The sequence below is a fragment of the Macrosteles quadrilineatus genome, unplaced genomic scaffold, assembly GCF_028750875.1.
Source record: "Macrosteles quadrilineatus isolate MER2022 unplaced genomic scaffold, UCM_ALF_1.0 Scaffold_5__1_contigs__length_97177068, whole genome shotgun sequence".
Lineage (NCBI taxonomy): Eukaryota > Metazoa > Arthropoda > Insecta > Hemiptera > Cicadellidae > Macrosteles > Macrosteles quadrilineatus.
This window is the reverse complement of record NW_026542598.1, coordinates 48,124,071-48,150,328: the sequence shown is the minus strand read 5'-3', so window position 1 is coordinate 48,150,328 and position 26,258 is coordinate 48,124,071. Positions and strand designations below refer to the sequence as shown.

The 26,258-nt window shown below is 34.7% G+C and overlaps 1 protein-coding gene across 1 annotated transcript in view; it reads right to left on the bottom strand.

Moving 5' to 3' along the window:
* The window catches only part of LOC128995006 (aurora kinase A-like), a 37,624-nt gene continuing 11,366 nt past the window's right edge, over window positions 1–26,258 (bottom strand). Inside the window, exons 4-10 of the mRNA XM_054419872.1 lie at window positions 24,675–24,903; window positions 20,917–21,846; window positions 16,144–16,335; window positions 13,886–14,020; window positions 10,042–10,200; window positions 9,339–9,570; window positions 1–1,013 (exon numbers count right to left, since the gene is read on the bottom strand). Coding sequence (XP_054275847.1) covers window positions 933–1,013; window positions 9,339–9,570; window positions 10,042–10,200; window positions 13,886–14,020; window positions 16,144–16,335; window positions 20,917–21,846; window positions 24,675–24,903 — 1,958 coding nt within the window. The 3' untranslated portion in view covers window positions 1–932. The remainder of the gene's footprint in view (window positions 1,014–9,338; window positions 9,571–10,041; window positions 10,201–13,885; window positions 14,021–16,143; window positions 16,336–20,916; window positions 21,847–24,674; window positions 24,904–26,258) is intronic.

Genomic DNA, 26,258 nt, shown 5'->3' with positions numbered 1-26,258 from the left:
TAAAATTCTATCAATAACTTTATTTCATGACATACAACAATAAACTTAATACAACTTACTATTTACACATATATCGCAAAAACTCTTATAAAAATGTTAAAATGTTACAAAATACAGTCTTTAAATACAATTTATACTAGAGATAACAAATTTACAAATCTGCAATTGTCAAGATTTTTAACAGGATGCAATAGTTATGAACAATATAATAATTTAATTGACTTGTCTGTTTAATAATTGGTCACCCTTAAATTAATTGTTCTGTTGTAATACTTAGCATGCAATCTCCTACCAAAGGTTTGAAGTCATAGAACTTAAGTATATTTAAAACTGTTCATAACTCTCACCACTCTTACCAGGTTATCCAGGTAAACTCTTGTTGATTGAGTAACATATCTTGCAGCTAAGTTATAGTAGTCAAGATAGCAGCAAATCAGTAATAGTTTTGCAGTCATTTTACAACAGTCACAAAACAAATGAACTATTAACACTATTAAAACTTTTAATACCACCTATCCTTAAGCATAATTCTTTTACTTATTCCTTTAAAAATAGTAGTCAAATAGACTTATCTACCACCACAAATCTGAAAGGTTAATAACTTAGAATTGCACTTTTTACATTCTCTCTGTTTCAAATATGAATTTTACTAATATTTAAAGCTGTTTACAATAAGTTTTACTTTTGCATTTTCAAACACATTTTATTTTTGTGTTTCTCTTGTCTACAACTGAGATAATTAAAGCTACAAATTTGACTACATATCGAAAAAATTTTAAACTGTAGGTGCAAACATTTAAGAACTACTCGTCTTTTTTAGCATGTGAAAGGACAAGTCATACAAATTATAAGAACTGGTACAGATCTTCTGGATCTTGAAGGTCAAATCATGATTTTTAGGAGTATGTGTCAAAGTTATGAGTCATACATGGTTAGGAGACGTGGACTGTTATCCATTCATGACTCTTGACTTCAGGGAGCGGCAGACGAGCAGACGGCTTTACAACTAACAACTGAAAGAAAAATAAACTTGTAAGAAAATAGAACAAAATAGTACAGTGCCCATTGAAAAAAGGCTTGCCAATGTTGATTGTGATGGGTTAAGGTTTCATTGTATTCATATTTAATATAAGATAATAGTAGGGGTAGGCAGATTCCAAAGTCAATTCTTGATTACACTAATTCTTTTCTTTGGAAGGGGATCTGAGAATCAACCGCCAAAAGTAGATTCCAATATCGATACCAGACACGTTTGCGAAAATCGCAGTCGCAAAACTACTGATGTTGCCACGATCGTGTAAGACAATGATGACTTTTTATGGCCGTGGGAAATGTTCATAATTTTTCTGCTATTGCGGAAAACGATGATGTTAATGCTGGGTTTGCCGTGACATGGGGAGACAATGACAAAGTCTACAAGATTGCGGGAAATATTAGGATTTTGCTGCGATCGTGGAAGATGATGATGTTTCCGTTATCGCGGGCGATATTCAAAGTTTTGCTGTGACCATGGAGGACAATGACAAAATAAAGGACCGCAGGAAATGATCTGAATTTTGTCTCTATTGTGGGAGAAGATGTAATGTTCACAGGATCGTATTTAATAACAACTTTGTTACTGAAATATCAGAACTTTTATAAAAATTAAATGATTTAATATTCTTAAATATAAAAGGCATGTTTTTAAGTAAGTATCTTTTTTAAATTTCTCTGTTCCAGCATTTTGGCATTTTGGACATTTGTACTGTGTATGTGCATCTATTGGCAAGCCTGCGTTGGAAATTTGGCAACAATCGGCTGTGTTTACATCCGGTGTAGAGCATTAAAAATGATGCTGCCAATTGAGACTGCCGCCGACTGTGAAGTGCGCGCTGTAATTAGATTTTTAAGTGCTAAAGGTGTGAAAGCCATTCAAATTCATTGACAGATTAGTGAAGTGTATGGCCAGAACATAAGGAAACTCATCAAAAGGAAATTCAAGTAGAAGTACAAATAGAAACACAAAAAAAAGGGAAGTAGAATATGTTATCCCTAACATGAAACTTACACTATGTTCTGATAGCCAGGGAAAAATGCTGGCACCTAAGATAAACGAGATAAGTAAAGGGAAAGTGGATACGTTCGGATATGTGCGACCAAACACAACCCTTATGGAAGTAGTTGATTCATCCTCAATTGGCAATTCAAATAACCCCCTAATCATTTTAGGTGGAAGTAACGACAGTATTAATAATAATTTCTCTGATATTTTTACCAAGCTTGAGAGCAAACTCGAATCTATCAGCAAGGTCAGGCCGGTTTTTATATCAACCATTCCTTTAAGATATGACAAACCCTACAATAGTGTTGAGAATATTCAACTAGATCTGGTGAACAAATACATCACTGAGCTGGCTGCTAAAATGGAGAATGTTACTGTAATTGACCTATACTTCCTCAAAAGACCAGACTTTACAGTACATGGTCTTCACGTCAATAGCAGAGGCAGAACTAAAGTAGCACAAGCAATCCTTAGCACTCTCTCACAGTGGTCAGCAGAAAAGAGACACAACCAGTCAACCTCAAAAGAAGACTACCAAGAAACGCCATCGCTAACCGACACGGGAAACCATACACAGTCACTCCGAAATAACACGGTTACATTGACAGAAATGCCCATGTACGAGCTTATTAAAAAGCACCAACACAATAAAGCAGTAGGGTTTGCACATAGCATCTCTGCAGATTTCCACCATCCACGACACATGACGGCAGGAGTGGCAGTAATATTTAAAACCCACTTTCAAAAACCAAAACCTCATGAGTGTGTGTCAAGGCATTTGGCCATACAAAACACAAAACCTGGAGCCACTGTATATAGTTTAATTACAAAAGCAAATTATTATGGAAAACCCTATATTAATGATTATAATATCGCTTTTAAGGATTTAAGTAAGAATTTTTATAGAAAGAAGACTGACACATCTTATATGTTCCCCTATAGCATGTGTTAGGGACAACATATCCTTAGCTGATTTCCTGAATAATCTGAAAATGTTTCAAAAAGAAACAGGAGCTGAGATAACTATTGCCTCGTACTACCAAAAATCTTCCAGAAAATTAAGAGGTGGCCTGACACATGAGGATTTCAACAGTAAAATACAATCCTTTATTACTGCAACGTCACTAGGAGAGCATCAAGAAAAAAATTTGAACGGTAACATCCATTCAGAGGACCATCATCTACTAAGCCCTACAAAGATCTATGCACATCCATCAATACCGATGTCAGCTTCCACACCTGTATCAACACCTGTCACAACATCTGGATCAGCCCAATTGTCTGCTACAGGTTCTACATCAGCATCTCCCACTAACCAGTCAACACTAACATCAACAGCAGAAACGCAGATGGAGAATGTGTTAAGTGCAGTGAATGGCGACCACACTGAATGTGAGGCGCTAAAGCAGAGCAAAAGAGAGAGTGAAAGTGCTTTAGGTGTGGGAATTATAAAGGGGAAAAATCAATGTTTTTTAGAGAAGGAAAGGATTGTACTAAACATAAATTAGATAGTAAGTTCAAAATCTTTCACCAAAATATTAGAGGTCTAAATTCATCTTTAGAGTCACTAGAAATTACTCTTTCTGAAGTTAACCCAGATGTAATTGTAATCACTGAGCACAAAATGACAGAAGTAACGCTTACAAGATTAAATTTACCCGGCTACACTATAAACTGTAGTTATACCCAGAAAAATAGCAGAGGAGGGGGAGTTATTGTATTAAGTAAAGAAAATATTAAATATAAACCTCTATTTATCCCTGAAATCAATAACCTATTAGAAGAACAGATCTTTGAATGCTGTCTGGCAGAATATCCTAATCTCTTACCTAAGAAACATTTCAAGTTACTGGTAATTGGCTTTTATAGAAACCCAATCAAACAAAACGAAAAATTATCTGTTGAGAAATTAGGTATCATGCTAGAAATTCTTGTTAAAAAATATGAAAATATAATAATAGCGGGAGATTACAATATAGATGTTACAGAAAATAGTAGTATTGCCTTGGATGTAAATAATTTATAAATAAAAAACTTTTGTAAACAAAACGTTTTTAAACGCCCTAAAAAGTAGAAAATAATTTACAAATAATTTATAAATATGTTGAGAGAGTATAAATACTTGTACGATTTAAAACGAAAAATGTGGGGTGCATGCAATAGATAGTTTACAATTACAGTAGACTCTTGATAATTCAAAATTGGTGGGCAAGCATATAAATTTGAATTATCAAGAGTTTTGAATTATCAAGAGTTCGATTTATCGGGAGAAAAATAAACCATTCAAATTACAGAGAGTTCATTTGTTTAATACATACAAAGGTACAGCACATTACAATAAAACATCATACAGTATTTTAGTACACTTTTAAACAATCACCGGCTTATTTTTCAGTTACTGTAATTGCAAAGAAATCTGTTATTTAGCGCTATATATTTTGCCAAATAGCTGAACTATCAGCTGTCGACAACTACGTTTGTGCTCAAGGAGATGTCGCGCAATCTAGTGATCGGATTGCCAACTTAGAAAAACAAGTCAGCGAACTAACTCAGACTACTGCTCTAACTAAACAAACATCAAAACGTCCAACACTAGCCTACCATGGGAACAGGATGTACTGTACTGTATAGCTTCCTGTTATAACAGGAAGAGATCACTTCGAACTATAGAGTGTTTTGCTGACTAAACTTCGAATTGCTGCGTGACTTTGATTTACAGAGTGTTTTTTCGACGAAACTTCGAATTACAGCATGACTTCGAATTGTAGAGTGTTAACCGACGAAACTTCGAATTACTGAGTTACTTCGAATTATAGAGTGTTTTTCCGACGAAACTTCGAATTACTGAGTTACTTCGAATTATAGAGTGTTTTTCCGACGAAACTTCGAATTACTGCGTGTTGCAAATTGACCTGCCCTCTATTTGGACTTTGAAATACAGAGTGTATCAAAATGCATGGTAAAAATTTGAAATATTGAGAGATTCTCTAGGGACTGAGCCTTCATTTTGAATTATCAAGTATTTGAATTACCAAGCGTGGACTGTACCTTCACCTACTGAACTAATGTATTATTATCAATTAATTGCATGCACCCAACGTTTTTCGTTTTAAATCGTACAAGTATTTATACTCTCTCAACAAATTTATAAATTATTTGTAAATTATTTTCTACTTTTTAGGGCGTTTAAAAACGTTTTGTTTACAAAAGTTTTTTTATTTATAAATTATTTTATTCTTTTTAGTTTTAATGTGTGTGCATGTTAAATCTATTTCAAGCATCTATATCAGATTAAGACAGAGGCATGTGGGAAATCTAAGGTTTATTTGAGTTTATTTGCATATAATTATGTTTTAGATTGCATGTATGGCCTACCTACTAACTATAAATATATCAATCTATTTAATCGCAATGTTTCTGAAATAAAGTACAAAGAAATGTTATTCATAAATATATTTGATAAAATTGTTACTTGAAATTAAAGCTATACCGTACTTATTAGTTTAAATTAGTTGATATATTTACATCCTTTCTAAAAGTAAACATGAAAAATTTGGAAGCCCATGGGGCGTAGCCCAAGGGAAATATGAAAATTAAATGATATAATATTGCATTGTCATGCATTTGTGAGCTATGTTTCAAATTTCAAGTCTCTAGCTTATCGGGAACATCGTTTAAAATTGATATCAAAATTTGTAGGAAAGCGAGCTAATAAAAACAAGCCCATGGGGCGTAGCCCGAAAGGAAATATGAAAATTAAATGATATGATATTGCAATGTCATCCATTTGTGAGCTATGTTTCGAATTTCAAGTCTCTAGCTCATCGGGAAGTATCAAAATTTGCAAGAAATCGATTTAATAAAAACAAGCCCATGGGGCGTAGCCCAAGGGAAATATGAAAATTAAATTGTATAATATTGCATTGTCTTCCATTTGTGAGCTATGTTTCAAGTTTCAAGCCCCTAGCTCATCGGGAAGTTAGTATAAAATCGGTTGCAAAATTTGTAGCGGACAAGAAAGCGACCTAATAAAAACGTTTTAAAAACATGTTGATATTAAATGGGATGAGATATTTAGTAAATTTCCCGACTAGAATTACTGATACTTCAGAAAGAGTAATAGATAATGTTTTTACAAACATCGAAAAACAACTCATTCATGTAACGGGATTAAACACTCAGCTTTCAGATCATGATGCTCAACTAGTAGAAATATCAGCTGTAAAACTTAGCAACAACACCACATATTTGGAATACTGTAGAAAATTTAATAGCTACAATGTAAATGATTTTCTTTTGTCATTGGAAAATGAATTGTGGTATGTTTATATGGCCCCTATTGAGCAAAAATTAAGGAAACTTAAAGATTTTATAACCACTAAAGCATTGTATAATATACAAGAATTTCTTGACCCAGAGTTTAATTCAAAACCTTCTGGGACTTGAAGGGCTTTTGGATGTTTAGAATATTTTACTGCTTTCTTAATTTAGTTCACGATTGTTGTTTGTTTTGTTGAGAATCTCTATTGTAATATTATAAATAGCCTTCTTTTTATGGTAAAAAATTGTAGAAATAAGTTAGAAAACAGTTTAAGTTATAATAAAGAATCACTTTTCGACACTGTTCAATGTACTGTAAATATGTACTAAAAGAATAAAGATTGTTTGAAATGAAATGAAATCAGATAATGATGAGATCGTAAACCGTCTGTCCGACGGTTACGGGTCTGTCCGATTTAGGCATGTTAGATTGGTCATTGGAATTGAATGAATCATCAATAATATTACAAATCACTTGGGAGTTGGGAGAGTTACACGGACAGAATTATGGTTAATTTGGTATTTATTTCAGGTATTTTGAAGGATATTTAGAAGGATCAACTACAGAGGCATATCTCTCCAAAATGTCACCTACAAAATACTTCCGAAAATAGTTCAGAGAAGACTAGAGGAATACACAACAGATATTGTTGGAGAGCATCAAGCAGGATTCAGCAGAGGCAGATCAACGACGGATCAAATCTACATTCTTAAAGAGTCAATAGCAAAGTATTATGAGTTCAACAAATCATTCTGCTGCCTCTACATTGATTTTTCAAAGGCTTATGACTACATAAATAGAAAGAAGTTGTGGATAAACATGGAGCATCTAGGTATACCAAGAAAACTTATAGAACTAGCGAAATTGAGTGTTTTAGGTTCTAATTGCAAAGTTAGAGTAAATGGAGATGTATCGGATTCGGAAGACTTTGAGGTGAACACGGGTGTGAGACAGGGAGACAGGATATCTCCATTGCTGTTCAATTTAGCCATAGAAACAGCCCTTCAGGAGATAAGAAAGACAGAAGTAGGGATTAAGATAGGAACAAACATAAACTTGCTAGCTTTTGCAGATGACATAGTATTAATTACACATAATATAGAAGAAATGAAAGATGTAACAAAAATGCTTATTGAACATACAAGAAAAATGGGGCTATACATAAATGAAGAGAAAACCAAGTTTATGACATGTGGAAGAAAACAAGATGATGACCAACCAAGATACCAAAATAACAACTACATTGAAATTGAAGAGTATAAATTTAAAAAAGTAACAAATTTAAAGTATTTGGGAGTCATCCTCACCAGCGATAATGATGAAGAGCTAGAAATACAAAATTGATTAAACCTAGCACAAAAGTTTTTCGGCCTGTCACAAGTTACGAACTTCAAAAATAATATCCCACACCACCAAACTCAGGATTTATAAGACAATCATCAGACCAGTTCTCCTGTATGGTTCAGAAAATTGGATCTTAAGCAAGAAATCAGAAAGGAAAGCTATTGTATTTGAGAACAAGATTTTGAGGAAAGTGTACGGACCGATTTTTGAGGATGGACAATGGAGATCGAGACATAATTGGGAACTTAGAGAATTATTTAAGGATCCGGATATTGTCGCTGAGGTACGGAGCAGAAGACTGAGATGGGCAGGGCATTGATTAATTACATCTGAATCTGAATAATAATTATCAAAACCCTAGTATCAAAAGTTATATTCAACGCTTAATGCTTACTAAGAAAGAACCAGGGAAGCTCAATAAGAAACAGGAAATGCATGTTAAAGCTCAAAGGTCAAAGGCTGAAGACCAAGAACTGGAGAGGATTCACTTCACTTCTGTATGACTAACTGTGAGTATAGCAAGAGTAAAATGTGCACTTGTTAGGGTTAATATTTTTCCCCTAAAAATATATAATATTTACATGTAAATATTACTTTAATTATTTTATCATTTGAGAAGTTCTGTTAAGTGTAAGCAGTTTGAGGCATATTTTACTACTATAAACAAAGCCAAAACAAGTAACTATTATTTTATATAAATAAATATTGCTTTTATTTTATGATTTATTTTATTTTAGGATAAGTTTAACTCTATCCTAACTGATATCATCATGTTTCCTAATCTTAAGCATTTTTAATAAGTTGGGTGTAATTAATATATATTTTTTATGCTGATGTTTTTTAATAAAAGATTTTAAATACTCTTGCCTATTATTATTATTTTGTATTGAAACAGTCATCTAACAATGTTACAAAATCAGGTAAAAATGTTGAACGAGCATTTCCCGTTGTGTATGAGAAGGGAAATCCCATCTCTATCTCGTCTTGAAATTTTATGAGAAAAAAATATCTCATCTCGTCTCGTCTCTAACTAAAAATCCAATCTCGTCCATCCCTACTTTCTACAATGGTCACCATGAAGCCCTGAATTAGCTGAACAGTTCGCGGGGTCTCATATCTTATGATGTCATCTATATAAAATCCAATGTATGTATGTTTGTAAGTCCTTTATGGCCTCCAAAACCGCTCGACAGATAGTAATGAACCTTTCAGGCATTATTAAGCATTATTCAAGGATGGTTTGTGTGAAGTTTGGTGCAGATCCGTCAAAAGGGCTCCGCCCCAGTGGCTCTGGAGTTCCCCATGTTAACCTTATGAGTAGGCCTACTCATATTTAAATGGAATTAAATAATCTTAACAGCTGGTTCAACTAAACAATTTGATTCTGTGATGCTCAATAGCATTAAAAAGTATAAAGGTTTACCAACAGGGTGTAGCACAATTATTTTTTTTTAATTTATGACAACAGCTAATTTGCAACCAAAAGGTGAATTTTTCAAGATCCAGATCCGGATTGGATCCGCCCATCACTACTTTTATTTATTATATTGTAATGTTGCTACTTTATCACATACTACAGAATAAACCTAAAGTATAATGCTAAGACCAAAAAAAAACTCAATATCAGTATACCTTTTTGATCAAATCTCTGGCAAGCGGTGAGACGTGAGGAGGAAATATGAACAACGATCGCTGGATGCGGTAGTATGTCTCATCGTAGGACTTGGTCTCAAAAGGAGGTTTCCCTGTGACCAGCTCAAAGCACAGCACCCCGAGACTCCATAGATCTACGTTAGCATCATGAGGTTGTCCTGACACCATCTCTGGGGGTAAATAGTCCAGTGTTCCACACAGGGTGTCTCTCCTGTCGGTAAAGAACCATAAATTATCTTTGGCCAAGAGACAGTGACAGTTTGATAAAGGTAGCTGCGCGTCAATCATCTCAGATCATACTTGGAAACAGATAGGAAAGCCCAATCTTTTGTTAAGTAGATAATCTTAACAAAAGATTTTTAAAGATTATAAAGAAGTTTATAACCTTTAAAAAACACGCCGACCAACTACAACATAAAAAATTTCTTGGAGACAGTGACAGTAGTTCAATCTCGGCGAGAAGGTGAAGTGTTCGTGCTTCTTGTCTGTATCAAATTCACAGCATTTATTGCCATATGTTAAAATAACAAGATTGTTTACTTTTTGTTGTCAGTTAGTTTTTACATTAATAAAATATAGTTTTGTTTTACTAAATGTTGTACTTTTTAATTGTATAAGTGAATAAACGTTATTTGTTGCAAAACTAAGTTGTTAGCTGACATTAACACAATGGCAAACTTACTTGGAAGACGGTGCATGGACAGACCAGCCAAAGTCAGCAATTTTAAGTTCCCCTTTTGCTCCCAGTAAGATATTTTCTGGCTTGATGTCTCTATGAATCACTTTCTTGGCGTGACAATATTGTAGTGCATCTGCTAATTGGAGAATCAGTTGCGCAGCTCTGGAGACATGTATTGTCAATTAGGGAGGAGATTCTAATGATTAGTCAGAATATAATGGTGAAGCGATAAAAAAGTAATTACAGTAGTCAATGGTAAAACCTAGTTAGGATGGCAAAAGGTCAGTAGTATTGAACCAAACTGATGATATTATGGACATTGGTGATATGACATCAGCCGCCTGCACTGTCTAATTTAATAAAAGACAATTCAATCAACCAGGAGGAGCCATTAAGAGTCTTCTTCACCCCTGTGGAAACACTAAAAACATGCTGGATTATTAATTAAGATTGATAAAAATGTCTTTCCCTACATATTAATGTTGGTTCTAGAGCCCATGTTGGTTTTAGTGACCAAGTCTCAGGATAGTTACAACTTTTCCAACATATGAATTACCATTACGTTCAAATATATTATGATGATTAAACATATTATGATAGCGCATATAGGTACGGATATTTACTATACAAAAACATTTGATGATTGGTAACTATATTGAAAGAACAAATTAATGCTAGGAAAATTTCAGAGGAAGTGGAAAGTACTCTTATATTGAGTATAGAGCTTTATTTATCAAAAACTCAGTACAGTTTTAAGCTTGCATTACTAGCCTTTTACAAAACTAGGCACAGACAGCAAATGAGTCACCAACCTGTCGCTGTTCACACACCACCTTTCCCTTCAAGGCCATAACTACACTGAGAGTGATGAAGACTCTGACAACGTTGGTAATCAGTTCCCAATCCTAATCGCCAAGCCATTGAAACAATAGAAGCAGTAAGGGCTGACTTAGACTTAGGACAATAATTTTGGTCTTTAGGACCAACATTGTAAACTTGTTTGAAATAAAATATCCTCCAGTCTTTTTGCACTTCAAAATTTTTTAAAACTATGCAGTCAGGCCCGGTCTGGCTTCATTGGAGGCCCTGAGCTAGATGGTGATTTAAGCCCCCCCCCCCCCCTGGAAATAAAACAAGAACCATGGGGTCCTCTCACAGCCACAATAGTTAGGCTATGTTTGCTTCATGTGGCAGGTGCATAAAAGGGCGTAAGGTGGTTTTAAATGCTTTAACATTTTAATAATTTGGATGAAATTAATAGTTGATAAATTTCTATCAATTAAAAATTGCATTTATAAATCTAATTTTAAGGTATTATTAATAAACTTTAAATTTATATAAAATTTGCTTGTATTTGTATTCACCTCTATAGCTTTAATAAAATTTAAAGGCCTATTCTTAAAATTGTTTAAAAATTGTTTATAAGTCTTCAATTAAAAAATAAAACCAAAACTAGTTCTTGGAGTTTTTCCCATACACGTTAGAAATCCTGGGTCGCCGGAATTCTACCCCCGGATATTTACCCCCATGAAAAAACGCCTACGTCATTGTGACATCACGAGGGGCGGGGCCCGGCCTATACACGGTCGAGAAACAGCCCGCGACTGGAAATCTACCCCCGGACATTTACCCCCGTGGTCAGCTACGCTACGTATCGGCCAAGATGCATTGTTGTAATTGATTTCATTAATTGGTTTATGTAAATCAACGGCTCTTCGGTTATTCATTAGCTTATTATGCGAATTAAATTTCTTTTGTAAAACAAAAACTCAAAAATACTTTATTCTTCTTGGGCAATAATATACCCCAAGTCGTTGCCAACACAACAATCAACACAACAGGTGTGTCACCAAAACGATGATATCATCAAAAATATTTAAAAGTAAATAATAAGAAAGCATATTCATAATAGCATATTTAGAAAAAAATATTGATTTCAGAATACGTATAGTTTTTTTTAAACTGCAGAATCTTGTAGTTGTTTTAATCCCAATAACATAAGATAAATGTTATTTGTTATAACCTTATTTAGCTACGTAAATCAAATATGTAAAATACTGTACCTATTCGATCAGTGGTTGTTTCCAAATTGCGACATAAATGTTAACTAGTGACATCGATCTCTGTAGTAATAGAGATCGATGACCAGTAGTCATCATTCAAATTTGTGCTCATTGTACTGTGTGTATTAGAGGTGGCTGTGGTTTAGGTCGTGGCTTATTTTTAACATGTGCTTTGATTCCCTGTTTTGTTTACATTTACGTCGTTATTATGTAAGCACCAGGGCAACCCATAAGTCCAATGTTAAAATAAAAAAAAAATAAACTTAGGGTTACTTTTAATTATATAGGCAGTACAGGGTGTCCAAAGACAATTTTTCATTAATTTCCATGACTTTCCATGACTATCCATGACCATTTACCATTGATTTCCATGACTCTTGAACTTTACTCAAATTATAATATAACATACACACACAAATAAAACTGCCTAGATTTTGCAGAAACTACTGAAATATGTATTAACAGATAACAATGGAGTACAATGGTACAACAATGAACTAATACAAACTCAAAACTCATAAAATAATACAACTGTAATAAATTGAATCGTCGAACATTTGTGAAAAATCCTGAAAAATGCTACAGTAGTCGGAGTTACGGCTGACTAGAGCATTGAACAGTCCCCTCAAATCATCCATCACGGGGAATTTCCATGACTTTCCATGACCTTTTATCTATTTCCATGACTTTCAATGACCAGAATTTTTTTCCATGACTATCCCTGACTTTCCAGAATGTGGACACCCTGCAGTATTATAAATATTAAGTTTGTTTCGTCTAAACCTTCCAAACATTTGACAAAGCAACCTTGGTAAGTTTGGCTAAAATATGTTCCGCCGTTATTGTGTTAATGTGTTAGAAAGTTTGCATTAAAGTCGTTCCCAAAGAGCTTCGCTTCGCTCCACTCATTACTAAATGGACTAATTAATTTTAATCACATTTCTTCAGAGAATATTCTCAAACGTTCAAATAATCCTTCAGAATGACAGCTGGGGGTTCTACCTAATGATAAAGAGAAAATGATCAGTATGGAACATAATTAAAACTTTTACGCGATATGGTGGAAGACCAAATTACATTTTCTTACCGCCAAGTACACTGTAACCTTTCCCGAGAGGCAGCGCAGGTGTTCAAATAGTTTCAACCCTTCAAATAGTTAGCGAAATGATAAAGAGTGACGTTTCCTCTCAAGACTATCTGTTTCTTTCAAGGAGGTCATTGGGAAAATGTACCAAACCAGAAACCAAAACCTGCCATATCGGACTATTAGAAGAGGGGGTGTGTTTTATATTTTTATATAGGTCTTTAAATATTTGTAATATAGTTATTTTTTATATTTTTTGTCATTGCAGCTTCTGATTTAGCTCGAAAAAAATAAGTAGTTTTGATTTATTGCTCTATGATTGTTCGTTACTGAGGTATTGTGCGGTAAACACTTTACGGTGTCCCAATTTTATTTGTCCTATTCACGCTCTAATTCACACTATACGATTTCGCTCTTACGAGGGTTAATCAAACCGTGCGGCACCGATGGAAGGTAGGTCATGAATATAGTGGGATAGTGTGTTCCAGAGTTAGCCAATTCCAAAACCAAACAAGTTAGTGAGTTCCTCTCATTGACCAAATTTGAAGATTGTGCATTTAGCATGGGGTTAGCGAGTTCCAGAGTTAGCCAAATCCATGGAACCCCAATGACTATGACCACATTCTGAAACTCCACATCACAGCTAGATGAAAATATTTGTGATAATCATATTAGACCGTTTGTACAAAATAATGATTACCTTGGCTCATCAAATCTCTTCTCTGGCTGGGCTTGAAGCTCCTTGTACAGTTCACCCTTGGGTGCATACTCCAAAATCATATAGACTCGTGTCTCGTCGTGGAAGTAGCCAAAGAGTCTCAGAATGTTAGGATGCCTGGAAAAATTGAGTATTTTAATTTTACAAGGTAAGATTAAAATAGTTTTCTGGTTTTTTAAGGTACCGTATTAATAGGCAATGCCTTTATTGGTCAAGTATTTACAATTACAATACAAACCTCGATAATCCGGATCCTCCAGTAATCCAGCTCGATCCCTTAAAAAGAAATCATCCTAAAAGAAATAGTGAGTAGCCTATATAATTTCATATTCAGGCCTATTAACTATAAATATAAGAACAAATGAGAACAACACTTTTTTTAGCTAACTTCAACTTCGAACAACCCGGAAATTTTCAAATCATGTGTGAGCAAATATAGATTCCTGCAGAAAGATTTTTAGATGTTTTAGGTCCATTGCGGAGTCTAAAGAAACTGCTTTCAGCAATTCAGGCATACTTGCCACCCGCTCATAAAAAAGCTCATCGCTCCTAGACTGCAATCATTTATTGTTATTATTGACATTGTCAGTCGCTACCCTTGGCTCAGGCAGATAGCATAAAATCAAATTCTCTTTCATTTTGTTCGTACATACATGATAGTGTCATAAAATAGTTAAACCTTCTATTTAAAAGAGAAGGTATATTCTACTCTTTTCAGGGAGGAGGGAAAATGCCTTGGCACATAGGTGGCCAGCCTGTCGTGTGAGACTCCTGAATTTATCAGACTTCAAACTAAAAAACCCTCTCTATACTGTTGGACACAGACCTAGAATTTTTTGTCACATTACTTCAAATCTAGTAGATCTAGTGGTATGGAAGATGTGATCATGCCAGCTAAGCTTACTGTCCACCATGACTGACTTCGACGGCCCCCCACCCTCAATGGCACGATGGTGTCAATCCGTTTTTTGTCAAAGTCGCGATCTCGGTTTTGTTCAAAGCAAGCGAAAGACCGTGTTCCGCCATCCACGCCTTGATGGCTGAGCCAGCTAATGCTACGTGCAGCTATCAAAGCTGCTGGTTGGGTACATTGTCTGCATACCCAACCAAAACAGTTTTCTCAGGCATTCAGACCTCAGAAGGCCGTTGTAGAAGGCTGTTTTCCATTGCAAACTTTGCTAAGAACATAGTGCAACTTCATATAAAGACAGGGGCAGCAGTATGTGTAGTTGCAAAGCGAGAAAACTCATCCAGGCAACTTTATAATGGACTCGACTTTCCTAAATTCATAAATGAACTTTGTCATGAAATTCATGTGGCCGAGAGTATGGCGAGGGAGTATGCACTGAAATCTTCCCAATAGCGCCCATGTGGAAGTGACGGAGCCAAGTCAGTTGTAGAGTCAGCACAATCTCTTGAGTGTCCAGCAGACAAGGTAAAACACCCCGAGTATAACTATTAAATAATTATAAGATATGGTGATATTTCAAATATCCATTTGCACTATGACTGAGATCAAAGTGGTATATATAGCACACTCAAACAATCTAAAAGCATCAAAGATTTACTCAGGGTGGCTGGCTAGTGAAATCACATTGAAAAATTCCCTGACTTTTCCCTGACAATTCCATGATTTTTTTTAACTTTCCCCAGATCGACAAATTCAAAATTACAATTTAAATACTACCTAACTCAAAAGGACTAATCTTTATCTGAAGAATATCTTATGTTTGTTTACATGAAAAACATACATAAAACCTAGAGATACAGGCTAGCTTATATTCAGACTCTGCAACTTACCTTAATAAAATTAAACTGAGTTAAGATGATACGCAGTTTATAATAAAATTTAATTCGTAAAAAAATCCATTGACTAAGTTAAGACTGAAGACAGAACAAGGTACGTAACCTATTATATATTCGATTATCAGTCTTGGTGGCAAAGATGTTTAAATTGTAAAAAAACACAAAATTTATTTGTAGAGACATATTTCTTAGTTTTCACCCACACGGCACACATACTCTCGACCTTTCCTAACAATTATTAAAATTATGTTAAACATTTTACAATTTTCCCTGACTTATGACAAAATTCCCTGACTTTTCCAGATATTTAATATTCCCTGACATTTCCAGGTTTTCCAGGTCACTAGCCACCCTGTTTACTGGATAAAAGAATTATGAACAGTGTTATTTTAACCAATTTTAAGCTGTGTATTAACATATTATATAAAATTTACCTCAAATGAGATTGTATTTCAATTTCTCTTCTGAGCTGGTGTTCTACTCGAGCTTTTTGTATCTGAGATTTGAACAACACTTTGATTGCTACAATAAACTGCGACTGTTTTTCTCTGGCAAGGTAGACATTCCCAAACTTTCCTTTGCCCAATGCCTTGCCTATGTCAAAATCACTAAGGGTCCATTTTTTCCTGAAAATAATAAAAATTATAAATTATGGATTATTTTAGCAGATATTAAGTATCCAGTTATAGCCTATACCCTACCCAGTTATCAAATGAATAGAAATAATTTTAAAATGAGATAAAACATGATTTTTTTGTTCTTTGATTGTTCTGGTTTTGTTCTTCCCAAAAACACTTTCTTTCACCAACTGTTTGGATGAATATTCACAAATTGGTAGCCATACGATGTTAAACATCATAGGATTTATTTAATTTTATTTATATACATAAACAAATCATATAATAATTATTTAATTTTATTGATTGACATTGACATTCATAAACAAATCTATGTAACTAATACGCCAACACGAAATTTGCTCCTCCACCATTTCTTAACCGATTTTGACCATTCACGTCTCATTGGAAAGAGCTAGTCGGGTAGATTTGAAAACTGGACTTAATTTTTTTAAAGTCCCTCAGGCTCTGCCCCAGTGGCTTTTGAAGTTCTCATGTTATCCTTATGAAGAAAATATTTGTTTACATTATGATTAGCTGGATAATTTAATTGCTGTTAATTTTGCAATGGAAACGCATGTATAATAATATTCAATGATTTGGTTGAAATTAAATATTTACTTTGAATTTGGGTTTGCGTACATATTACAATGGAAAAAAGCTAGAAAGCCTGGTCCATTATCTATTTGATATTCTATCAAATAAGATAAATAAATTGACATAGTACTATATTTCTTGAGCATTCATTGAAAGAATCGATTTGTAAACTATGGAAACATAGTTTTAAATAATTTACTATCGTTATTAGCCTGTACATATATTTAAGAACACCTACAATATGAAGATTCCTACAAACAATGAACGAGGATGTTTGCCGAAGTGCTAATATTTTTACTAGTAGGAAACATGGACTTTACTTTGTGATCATTGCAGAGGAAACCCCACTAAGACTGAATAAAATTGGTTCGGCAAGGACATTAAATGTATGTTTCAATAAAAGTCGTGATTTTAAAAGAATATAACTACATCCAAGAAACCTTTAGTCAAACTTTCATTTAAGGATTTAATTATTTTTCACGTTTATGGAAAAAAAAATACCATCTGAACAACATCAGGCCTTTTAACCCTTTCAGTGCCAGGCCAATAATTCATGTTTCGTAAGACTTTTTTGTTTGCCTTTTGATTCCATTACATTTTGTTGAATTTTAAGTTAACTGTATTGTTGTCACTATATTAATAATTAGGGTAATTTTGAATAATAAGACAATAACAAATATATAACAAAGAAAAGTCCGGGTATTTGTAATAAACATTAAATAAAACTTTGTATTTGTTGTAAATTTCCAAGTCTATATTATTTTTATAAAAGAGGAAGTTTGTATGTATATATATATTTGAACGTAATGGACTCCGAAACCGCTCGACAGACTGTAATGAAACTTTCAGGCATTATTAAGCATTATTCAGGGATGGTTTGTGTGAAGTTTGGTGCAGATCCGTCAAAAGGGCTCTGCCCCAGTGTCTCTTGAGTTTCATATGTTAACCTTATGAGTACTTATATTTCAATGGAATTAAAAAATCTTAACAGCTGGTTCAAATAAACAATTTGATTCTGAGATGTTCAATAGCATTAAATAGTTAATAGGTTTACCAACGCGCAATAGGGCGCAGCACTATTATTTTTTTTTATTTATGACAACTGCTAATTTGTAACCAAAAGGTGAGTGAGCGTAGCAAACGAACTTCAACCTGGAGGCGAGTTAGCGTAGCGAACGAACTAAGCCTGAAGGCAAGTGAGCGCAGCGCACAAGGTCCAACCTAAAGGTGAGTAAGCGTAGCAAACAAACTTCAACCAGGACATGATTGAGCGATGCAAACGAGCTCATCTTAAAAATTAACGAGCATTTGACATAAAACCACATTAGGAAAGGACGACGTCTGTCGGGCCAGCTAGTTTTCTTATAAATTGTTATGTTCTGATAGCATTGTTTGAAACCAAAATCTCATGAACTCGAAAGACATCAAGTTTACAATGTAATATTGAATTTAACCTTGATTTAGTTTGATAAAGTTATCATAATATAGCCATTTTAGAAAAAATGGTTTTTTGCAGCAAAGCCTCAGTAACACAATTCATCACTGTTGTGGTTCAAATGAAAATGTCATCTAATTAGTTTGTGACTAACTAGTGCTGCTACCTTGTAACGCATTGAACAACCTTCTATAACGCTATCTGTTCGCAATCGTTGGCGTCAGCGTCAGTGAAAATACTGGTTTTTGACTCCTCAGTCTCCAAGCACAGATAGCCGAGAAGACTAGGGCGTGTGTCACTTGGCCAGTGGCATTAGTTTGCTCGGGTTCGATTCCCGTCCTGTGTGGCAAATAATTGGTGACCTGTGTGTTTGTAGCGATATACTACAACCACTGGGGCATAGTGAGTTGTTCATAATCCTTTGTTTAGACATATACCTCGAATAATCGGATTGGGCGAATGTTTTAGCTTAGTGGTTATTAGTGTATCCTATGAACATGCAGGTCAACGATGGCCGTTTTGCTACTTTTTGTAAAAATACCCTTCCTCTCTACATATCCCTTAGAGATTTTAGTTAACGCCAAAATATCTTCGCATAGCACTCAAATAGTTAACTTTGCATTTTCTCAGGTGAATATTACAGTAACTAACCAAAATAATGCCAATTAAAGCAAATAAAATCGTGACAGACAGGTTATACAGGAAATACAGGTAGTTCTTAAGTACCGGTAATTTGAACAAATGTTAACGCTATTAAAAAAATAACTGAATCTTGCAAACATCCTGGCGACAATGGGTAGTATCATGCAGGCTACATTATCAATGAGTGGGAAATGTTTCTAAAAAACATCAAAAAACGAGATCAGATTTTGAAAAATGATAAGACATTTACAGGAAATGTTGATTATATTGAACTGTTACGGACATCGTGAGTATTTCCAATAGTTACATCATCTTTGAGTTCCCTCTTTTTACTCATTGGAAATTATGACTGTTAATCGTTTCCAAACAAGTCCTGTAATATTTTGCAATTGCTCGATTTCAAGCAACTTATACCTAGGCATATAATAAAAATAATAATAATAATAAACATTAGTAATCAAAAACTGTAAAATCGTTTCCTCTGCAGATTTGTTGGGAGCGTTTCATAAACTCCAAATTTCACAAACTCCAACGCTTAAAATATTAAATGAACAGCGTGTTTCATAATGTCCAAATTTCATAAGCTCCAAAACTATAACATTCAAATAATCACTGTTTCACAATGTCCAAGTTTCACAAACTCCAACGTTTAAATATTAAATAAACAGAGCGGTTCATAACCTCCAAATTTCATAAGCTCCAAAACTATAACATTCAAACAATCACTGTTTCACAATGTCCAAGTTTCACAAATTCCAACGTTTAGATACCAAATAAACAGAGCGGTTCATAATGTCCAAATTTCATAACCTCCAATGGTACAGTCTGGGCCAGAAGTCTCTCTAGTGGTTGCCACAGTCAGATAGCAGGCACCGTTCGCCAGCGCTCAACTACTGATTATACGTACATTTTAATGATTGAAGAACACTCAGCTGTGTGACTCAAATATGTGTTAGCACACAATGTGCAAATCAAATTTACATTTTAGCGAATTTCCCCTATAGGGAATAAGCTATTACCGTAGTACTCATGGTAAGACCTGGTCCCGGGACCGATTTACTTTTTCATTTTGAGGTCCCTAGAGACCAAAAACACCATCAGTTCAAATTCATATATATATATCTATTTATTTATATATATTTATATGTGTGTGCGTTAGCGCGATAACTCGAGCAAAAATCATCCGATTTTGATTAAATTTGGTAAAAACGTGTAAACCTACGTTTATTCGAACGATTTCGCGAACCAGCATGATCGGACTGTGGGAACTCTTAAGAATATATACTTATACTCTTAAGAAAGCAATTACGGAGCAACAATGATGCTTCATGTCGCGCCGCTACAACAGTAGAACGTGTAGCGCCTACATACGAACCACGGCAACCTCTGCAGCGACTTCTGGCAGAGACTGTACCGTTGGAGCTTATGAAACTTGGAGGTTATGAACCGCTCTGTTTATTTGATATTTAAACATTGGATTTTGTGAAATTTGGACATTGTGAATCGGTGATTATTTGAAAGTTATAGTTTTGGAGTTTATGAAATTTGGAGGTTATGAAACGCACTGTTTATTTAATATATTAATAATGGAAGTTTGTGAAATTTGGACATTGTGAAACGGTGCTTATTTGAAAGTTATAGTTTTGGAGTTTATGAAATTTGGAGGTTATGAAACGCACTGTTTATTTAATATTTTAGACGTTGAAGTTTGTGAAATTTGGACATTATGAACCTCACCCTTGTTGTGAATATGTATAATAATAAATTCATAAGAGAAGATTATTGCTTTTATTTAAGTTTACTTCATTGATTAAAAAACAAAACTATACACTTATTATTACAAAACATTCTTATCAATCCATCTATTTTTAGTTTTCTCAGTAAATCTGTTCAAATATATCAAAAAGAGCTCTTACCTGTTAGGATCTGAGTTACTCTCTAATCCCATTTTCATATCCGATTCAACTTGATCAGCAGTGAGTGTTTTGCCATTAGATGTTTGAAAAGTAGCTTCACTTTGTATCACAGCTTTAGGTTGTTCTTGAGTTTGAAGTGGAATTCCTGAAGGAAGAGGTTTTGTAACTGTCTGGACAGTGTTTCCAACAGAATAGGAAGATTTTGTAACTGTCTGGACAGTGTTTCCAACAGAATAGGAAGATTTTGGAACTGTCTGGACAGTGTTTCCAACAGAATGGGAAGGTTTTGGGACTTTCTGGATAGTGTTTCCAACAGAATGGGAAGGTTTTGGGACTTTCTGGATAGTGTTTCCAACAGAATAGGAAGATTTTGGAGCTGTCTGGACAGTGTTTCCAACAGAATTGGAAGGTTTTGGGACTTTCTGGATAGTGTTTCCAACAGAATGGGGAGGGTTTGTAGCTGTCTGGACAGTGTTTCCAACAGAATGGGGAGGGTTTGTAACTGTCTGGATTGTGTTTCCAACAGAATAGGAAGATTTTGGAACTGTCTGGACAGTGTTTCCAACAGAATGGGAAGGTTTTGGGACTTTCGGGATAGTGTTTCCAACAGAATGGGGAGGGTTTGTAACTGTCTGGATTGTGTTTCCAACAGAATAGGAAGATTTTGGTACTGTTTGAACAGTGTTTCCAACAGAATGAGAAGGTTTTGTAGTTGTATGGATTGTGTTTCCAACAGAAAGGGAAGATTTTGAAACCGCTTGAACTGCATTTCCTCCAGAGTGAAACTGTTTTGTAGTCGGTTGTGTGGGTTTTGACAAAGACTTTTGTAGACTGGTCCCAGTCTGAACTTTTGTTTGCCCGGTTGTGGAAACTTGATTTCTTTGTTCTCCACTGGTATGTTGACTACCAGTATTCACATTTGGTTTGGATCTATAAAAATTGCACATTTTATTTAATGTAACATGTCATAATCAAAACATTGTGAAAGTAAACCATAAATGAAGAATAACATGTTAGGGTCCTGACTGAAACTGTCTAAAATAGTCTATTTCTAGTAAGAATTTGTAGGATTCCCAAAACATTGGGATGGGTCGGGACCAATGTCATTCCCGACTAACACTCGGAAATTAAATCATAGCCTCTCCTAATAGAAGGCCGTGGCAAGACAAAACAGGCAACCACAGCTGATGTTGCGACGTTGCCACACACCAACGCCGTGACCTTGTATTAGAAGAGGCTATGCCATAAATGAACTTCGGAAAATTTTGGGATGGAACAGGTAATTGGAGGTTATTGGAAAATAAATTAATTTTCAGTCAAACATACAATTATTTCCATTGTAATATCATAGACAAAAAGAATTAAATATAGACTGTCAGCCATGCTACTGTTACCATGGGTTCTGGTGCACACCGCTTGGAGCGCCGTGTAGTTACGTAGCACGTACGCCGTAACTACATGGCGCTCTAAGCTCTGTGCGCCAGAACCTATGGTATCCGCAGCACAGCTGCAGGTCTATATTTAAATCTTTTTGTCTATGGTAATTGTTCGATATTCATATCTTTAGAGTATTTAGAAATTAGGTAATCATTATGTTAATTAAGTCACTGGTTAATTAATCATGCTAATGTGTATATAAATCACCATCCTTTTAGTGTAATATTATTTAGTCTCAATAACAATTTATTGTAAATAGACTCCCGCTTTCAATATTCAAATGAGATTGCTAAGCCCGCTCGAATTTCCCACCACAGTAAGGCCTATTTTCCTGTACTACATACCCATGAATCACCTGACGCCGTGTTTGCTTCAATCGCATTTCCTATTGGCCATCGAATTCCTAGACCCCTCTAAACCGTAATTGCATTTTTAAAAGTGCAGCCGGCGATCGGCGTCTGTCTGTCCAAGGTCGGCGTCCATAACTCACGGTTTACTCCGTTTCTATTCTCTCGGGACATTAATTGCCCATTTTACCTCTCTTTAACGCATTTTTAGGCTATAGATTAATTATATCTGGCCTCTCTCTCCTCTACAGTACATTTAACAATATTTACATTTTAATTTCCCCCTTTTGTTTGTGATTAAATTACTTATATTGTGATCAGTGTTTCCAGACTCTTCTGTACCTCAAGACAGTGTGTGCGTGTTCGTGATTTCTTCTAGACTTTCCGTTCGATTCTCAACGCGACTTCCGCGTATTAGTGAGCTCTTTGTGTTTTATAAACTTGGGTGCGTTGCGTTCTTCAAAATTCTACAAAACAGAAGCACTCGGTTTAAGGACTCCGCCATCCGCCATCGCTCCGCCATAGAAGACGCCGCTGCCATCCTCTCCACTCCTTTGGATAATTGGACTCAAGGTACAACCTTAAAGTTTTGTGTGTGTTTTAATTAGACTCCTAACTAATCTCATTTGCCCCTCACAAGACACTTTATTTCACCTCGGGACCTCAGTGCCCTTCAAATTGCAGATTCGCCATTTTTCTCTAATTTATTATTTTTCTCTTGAACTATTAATTAGTTCTGGTCCTTCGAGTTATTAATAATTTTCATTTCACCCATTACGCCCTCAACAGTAATATTAATCAGAAATGAAATAACGAGAGACGTCAACTGTTTTTTCTCAAGTCAAACCGTAAATCTAATGAGACAAGCCAGATTGCACAATGGATTTACATACGAAATATGAGCAGACAGCAAGCAGGTGCAATGTAAGGAAGAGTTGTCATTAAATGAATATTAAAATATAAAAACATTCACAACATTTATTATTTTATGTACCTATGTTTTTTCATTACATTCCATTGTTCCTTTTAGCAAATTTCCCTAAAGGGAAGTAGCTATCTTACTAATATTATAAATGTGAAAGTTTGTGTGTTTGTTTGTTTGTTTGTTTGAAGTTCAATCACACATTAACTAATGGTCGGATTGGACTAAAATTTGGCATGATGATAGCTCATATTCCCGATTAACATATAGGCATAATTCTTATCTTAAAAATCTTTTCGGGCTCCGCCCCAGTGGCTCTTTAGTTTCCCATGTTAACATTATGAGTATTCATATTTAAAGGGAATTGAAGAATTTCGTCAGCTGTTTTAACTAAAAAGTTGGTTCTATGATATGCAAAAGTATTAAAGTTATAAGATTCTATTCACCATCAGGGTGCAGCACTATTATTTTTTTTGCATTTATGAAAACAGCTAATTTGAACTAAGCAGCAACAAAAAAACTGTGATAGGCAATGAGAACTGTCAAAGTAGGATTATTTACAGTTATGTTTATGTTTTTATTTGCATGAATAATTTGTTATATTTTGTGAATTTTTAATAATTAATTTTTCTCTATTGTTTAGGTGAAGTGGTAGAACATTATGGCTATGGTAGATGTGTAATACTATAGTATACCTTAATTTAAAGAAGCAAATTTTATCAAACTGTGTCCTCCCCCATTGCAAACGCTAAGAGTATAACTGCAATAAGCATTTTACACTTATATGCCAACCCCGTACGAAGGACGGGTACTCTGCTAGTTATTAATATATGTGGCACAGTAAGACCTATATATACATACACATACATACAGTGCTTGGACTGAGGTGCCAGAACTGTAACCTGTAATGTGATTAGTACCTATTTATGCCATTATTTTTAACTTTCTTAACTTCTAGCAATTATGTTTCTTAATTACTGATAAAAAGATCATTCATGAAAAAAAGATCTCAATGTTGTTTAAGGCAAATTAGTTCTTGGGATTATACTCACAAGATGTGAGTGGGTCTCATGTTAGGGTTTGTTATTATTCTATTCTTCTGACAAAGAACCACAGTAGAACTGGCTTCTTTACTCGCTTCTTTCAAACCAGTGGCGCTTGAATGCATAGAAGTCATCAAAGATCTTCTCGCGGTGTTATTCGATGATAAAGGGACGATGTCTGGTTTTAATGTTGGTTGTTTCAGAGGAGGAGGTCGTTGGATGACATCTGGTTTGTTGCCTGAAAACATCCTATAAATTAATACCAATCAACTCTAAGAGCCTGGAAATTAGTGGTAAAGTTATATCTAAATTATATTCAACCGCATATGTAACTCTCTCACTAGTGATGCAAATGTTAATCCACTTCTAGAATAGCTAGAACCTGAAATTTGGCACGCTTGTAGGTCTTGGTACCAAACCCCCCAAAATTTGGAATTCCCCCCCATGTTATTCTTAAAGGAAAAAATATTGAACATTTCTGATATTGGAATGGGGATCTAAACCATTTAAAAACAAGGTAGAGACTACAAATTAGGCAGTATTGTAAAACCTAATCTCAAATTAATGGTAAAATTTCAAAAAGTCACATTTTCAAATTTAACCCACCAAAAAATCTAAAATGTCCTACATCTGAAAACAACAAAACATAATATATCGAATTTCCCATATAGGGAATAAGTTATTACTGTAGGTCAAATTCATATACAGTAGAACCCCTCATATCCGGCCTTGGTTTTACCGGTCCTCTGTTTATCCGGCCCCTTCCAGGAAGCCAATAAGAAAATGTTTTTCTCGCATCTTACAGACATTTAGATGCAAGCACTAGTCTTTGTGTTTACTCAAGTCATAAAATGAATTGTTCTCACTATTTATCTGTTTGTTTATAATTTATTTACTGTGTCACTATACTCAGTTTGAGCTAGTAGGCCTAACCTCTGAACAGTTGGTTGATTATTTTCCAAAGTGGGGTTAGTACAGTACAGTACCGTACCGGTACATTAATTTTTGTATTTCACTAAGTGGATAAGAAAGTTGAGTAACTTATAAATGCATGTACCATTTAAGTCCTAATGATCTTCAAGTCCAATTCATTGTCATTTTACCTCCATTATTGTTTAATATTTTTTGTAGGCCTACCTGGAATCATAGTATTTGTGCTATCATTACTTAACGACTTTAGCTTACAAATATTTTTTTTTTAAGTCATAAACATGTTTATTCTTCTAAAAATAATCCCAGAACAGACTTGAATGATACTTTTGACTGCATATATTGATTAGATAATATTAGATCAATGGTCATTTTCATAGTAGGTTGGTTTATCCGGCCAAATCGTTATCCGGCCAGGGGCTTGGTCCCGTGGTGGCTGGATATGAGGGGTTCTACTGTATATATATATATATAGGTGTGTGTGGGTGTGTCCGTTAGCGCGATAACTCAAGCAAAAATGATCTGATTTTGATGAAATTTGGTACAAACGTGTAAACCTACTGTTCAGTATGGTTTTGTAAATATGTTAATCAGTAATTTCATCATTAATCATTAATTTTATTAACATTTAATTAACAGTGTGCATAGGTTTTTAACAATACA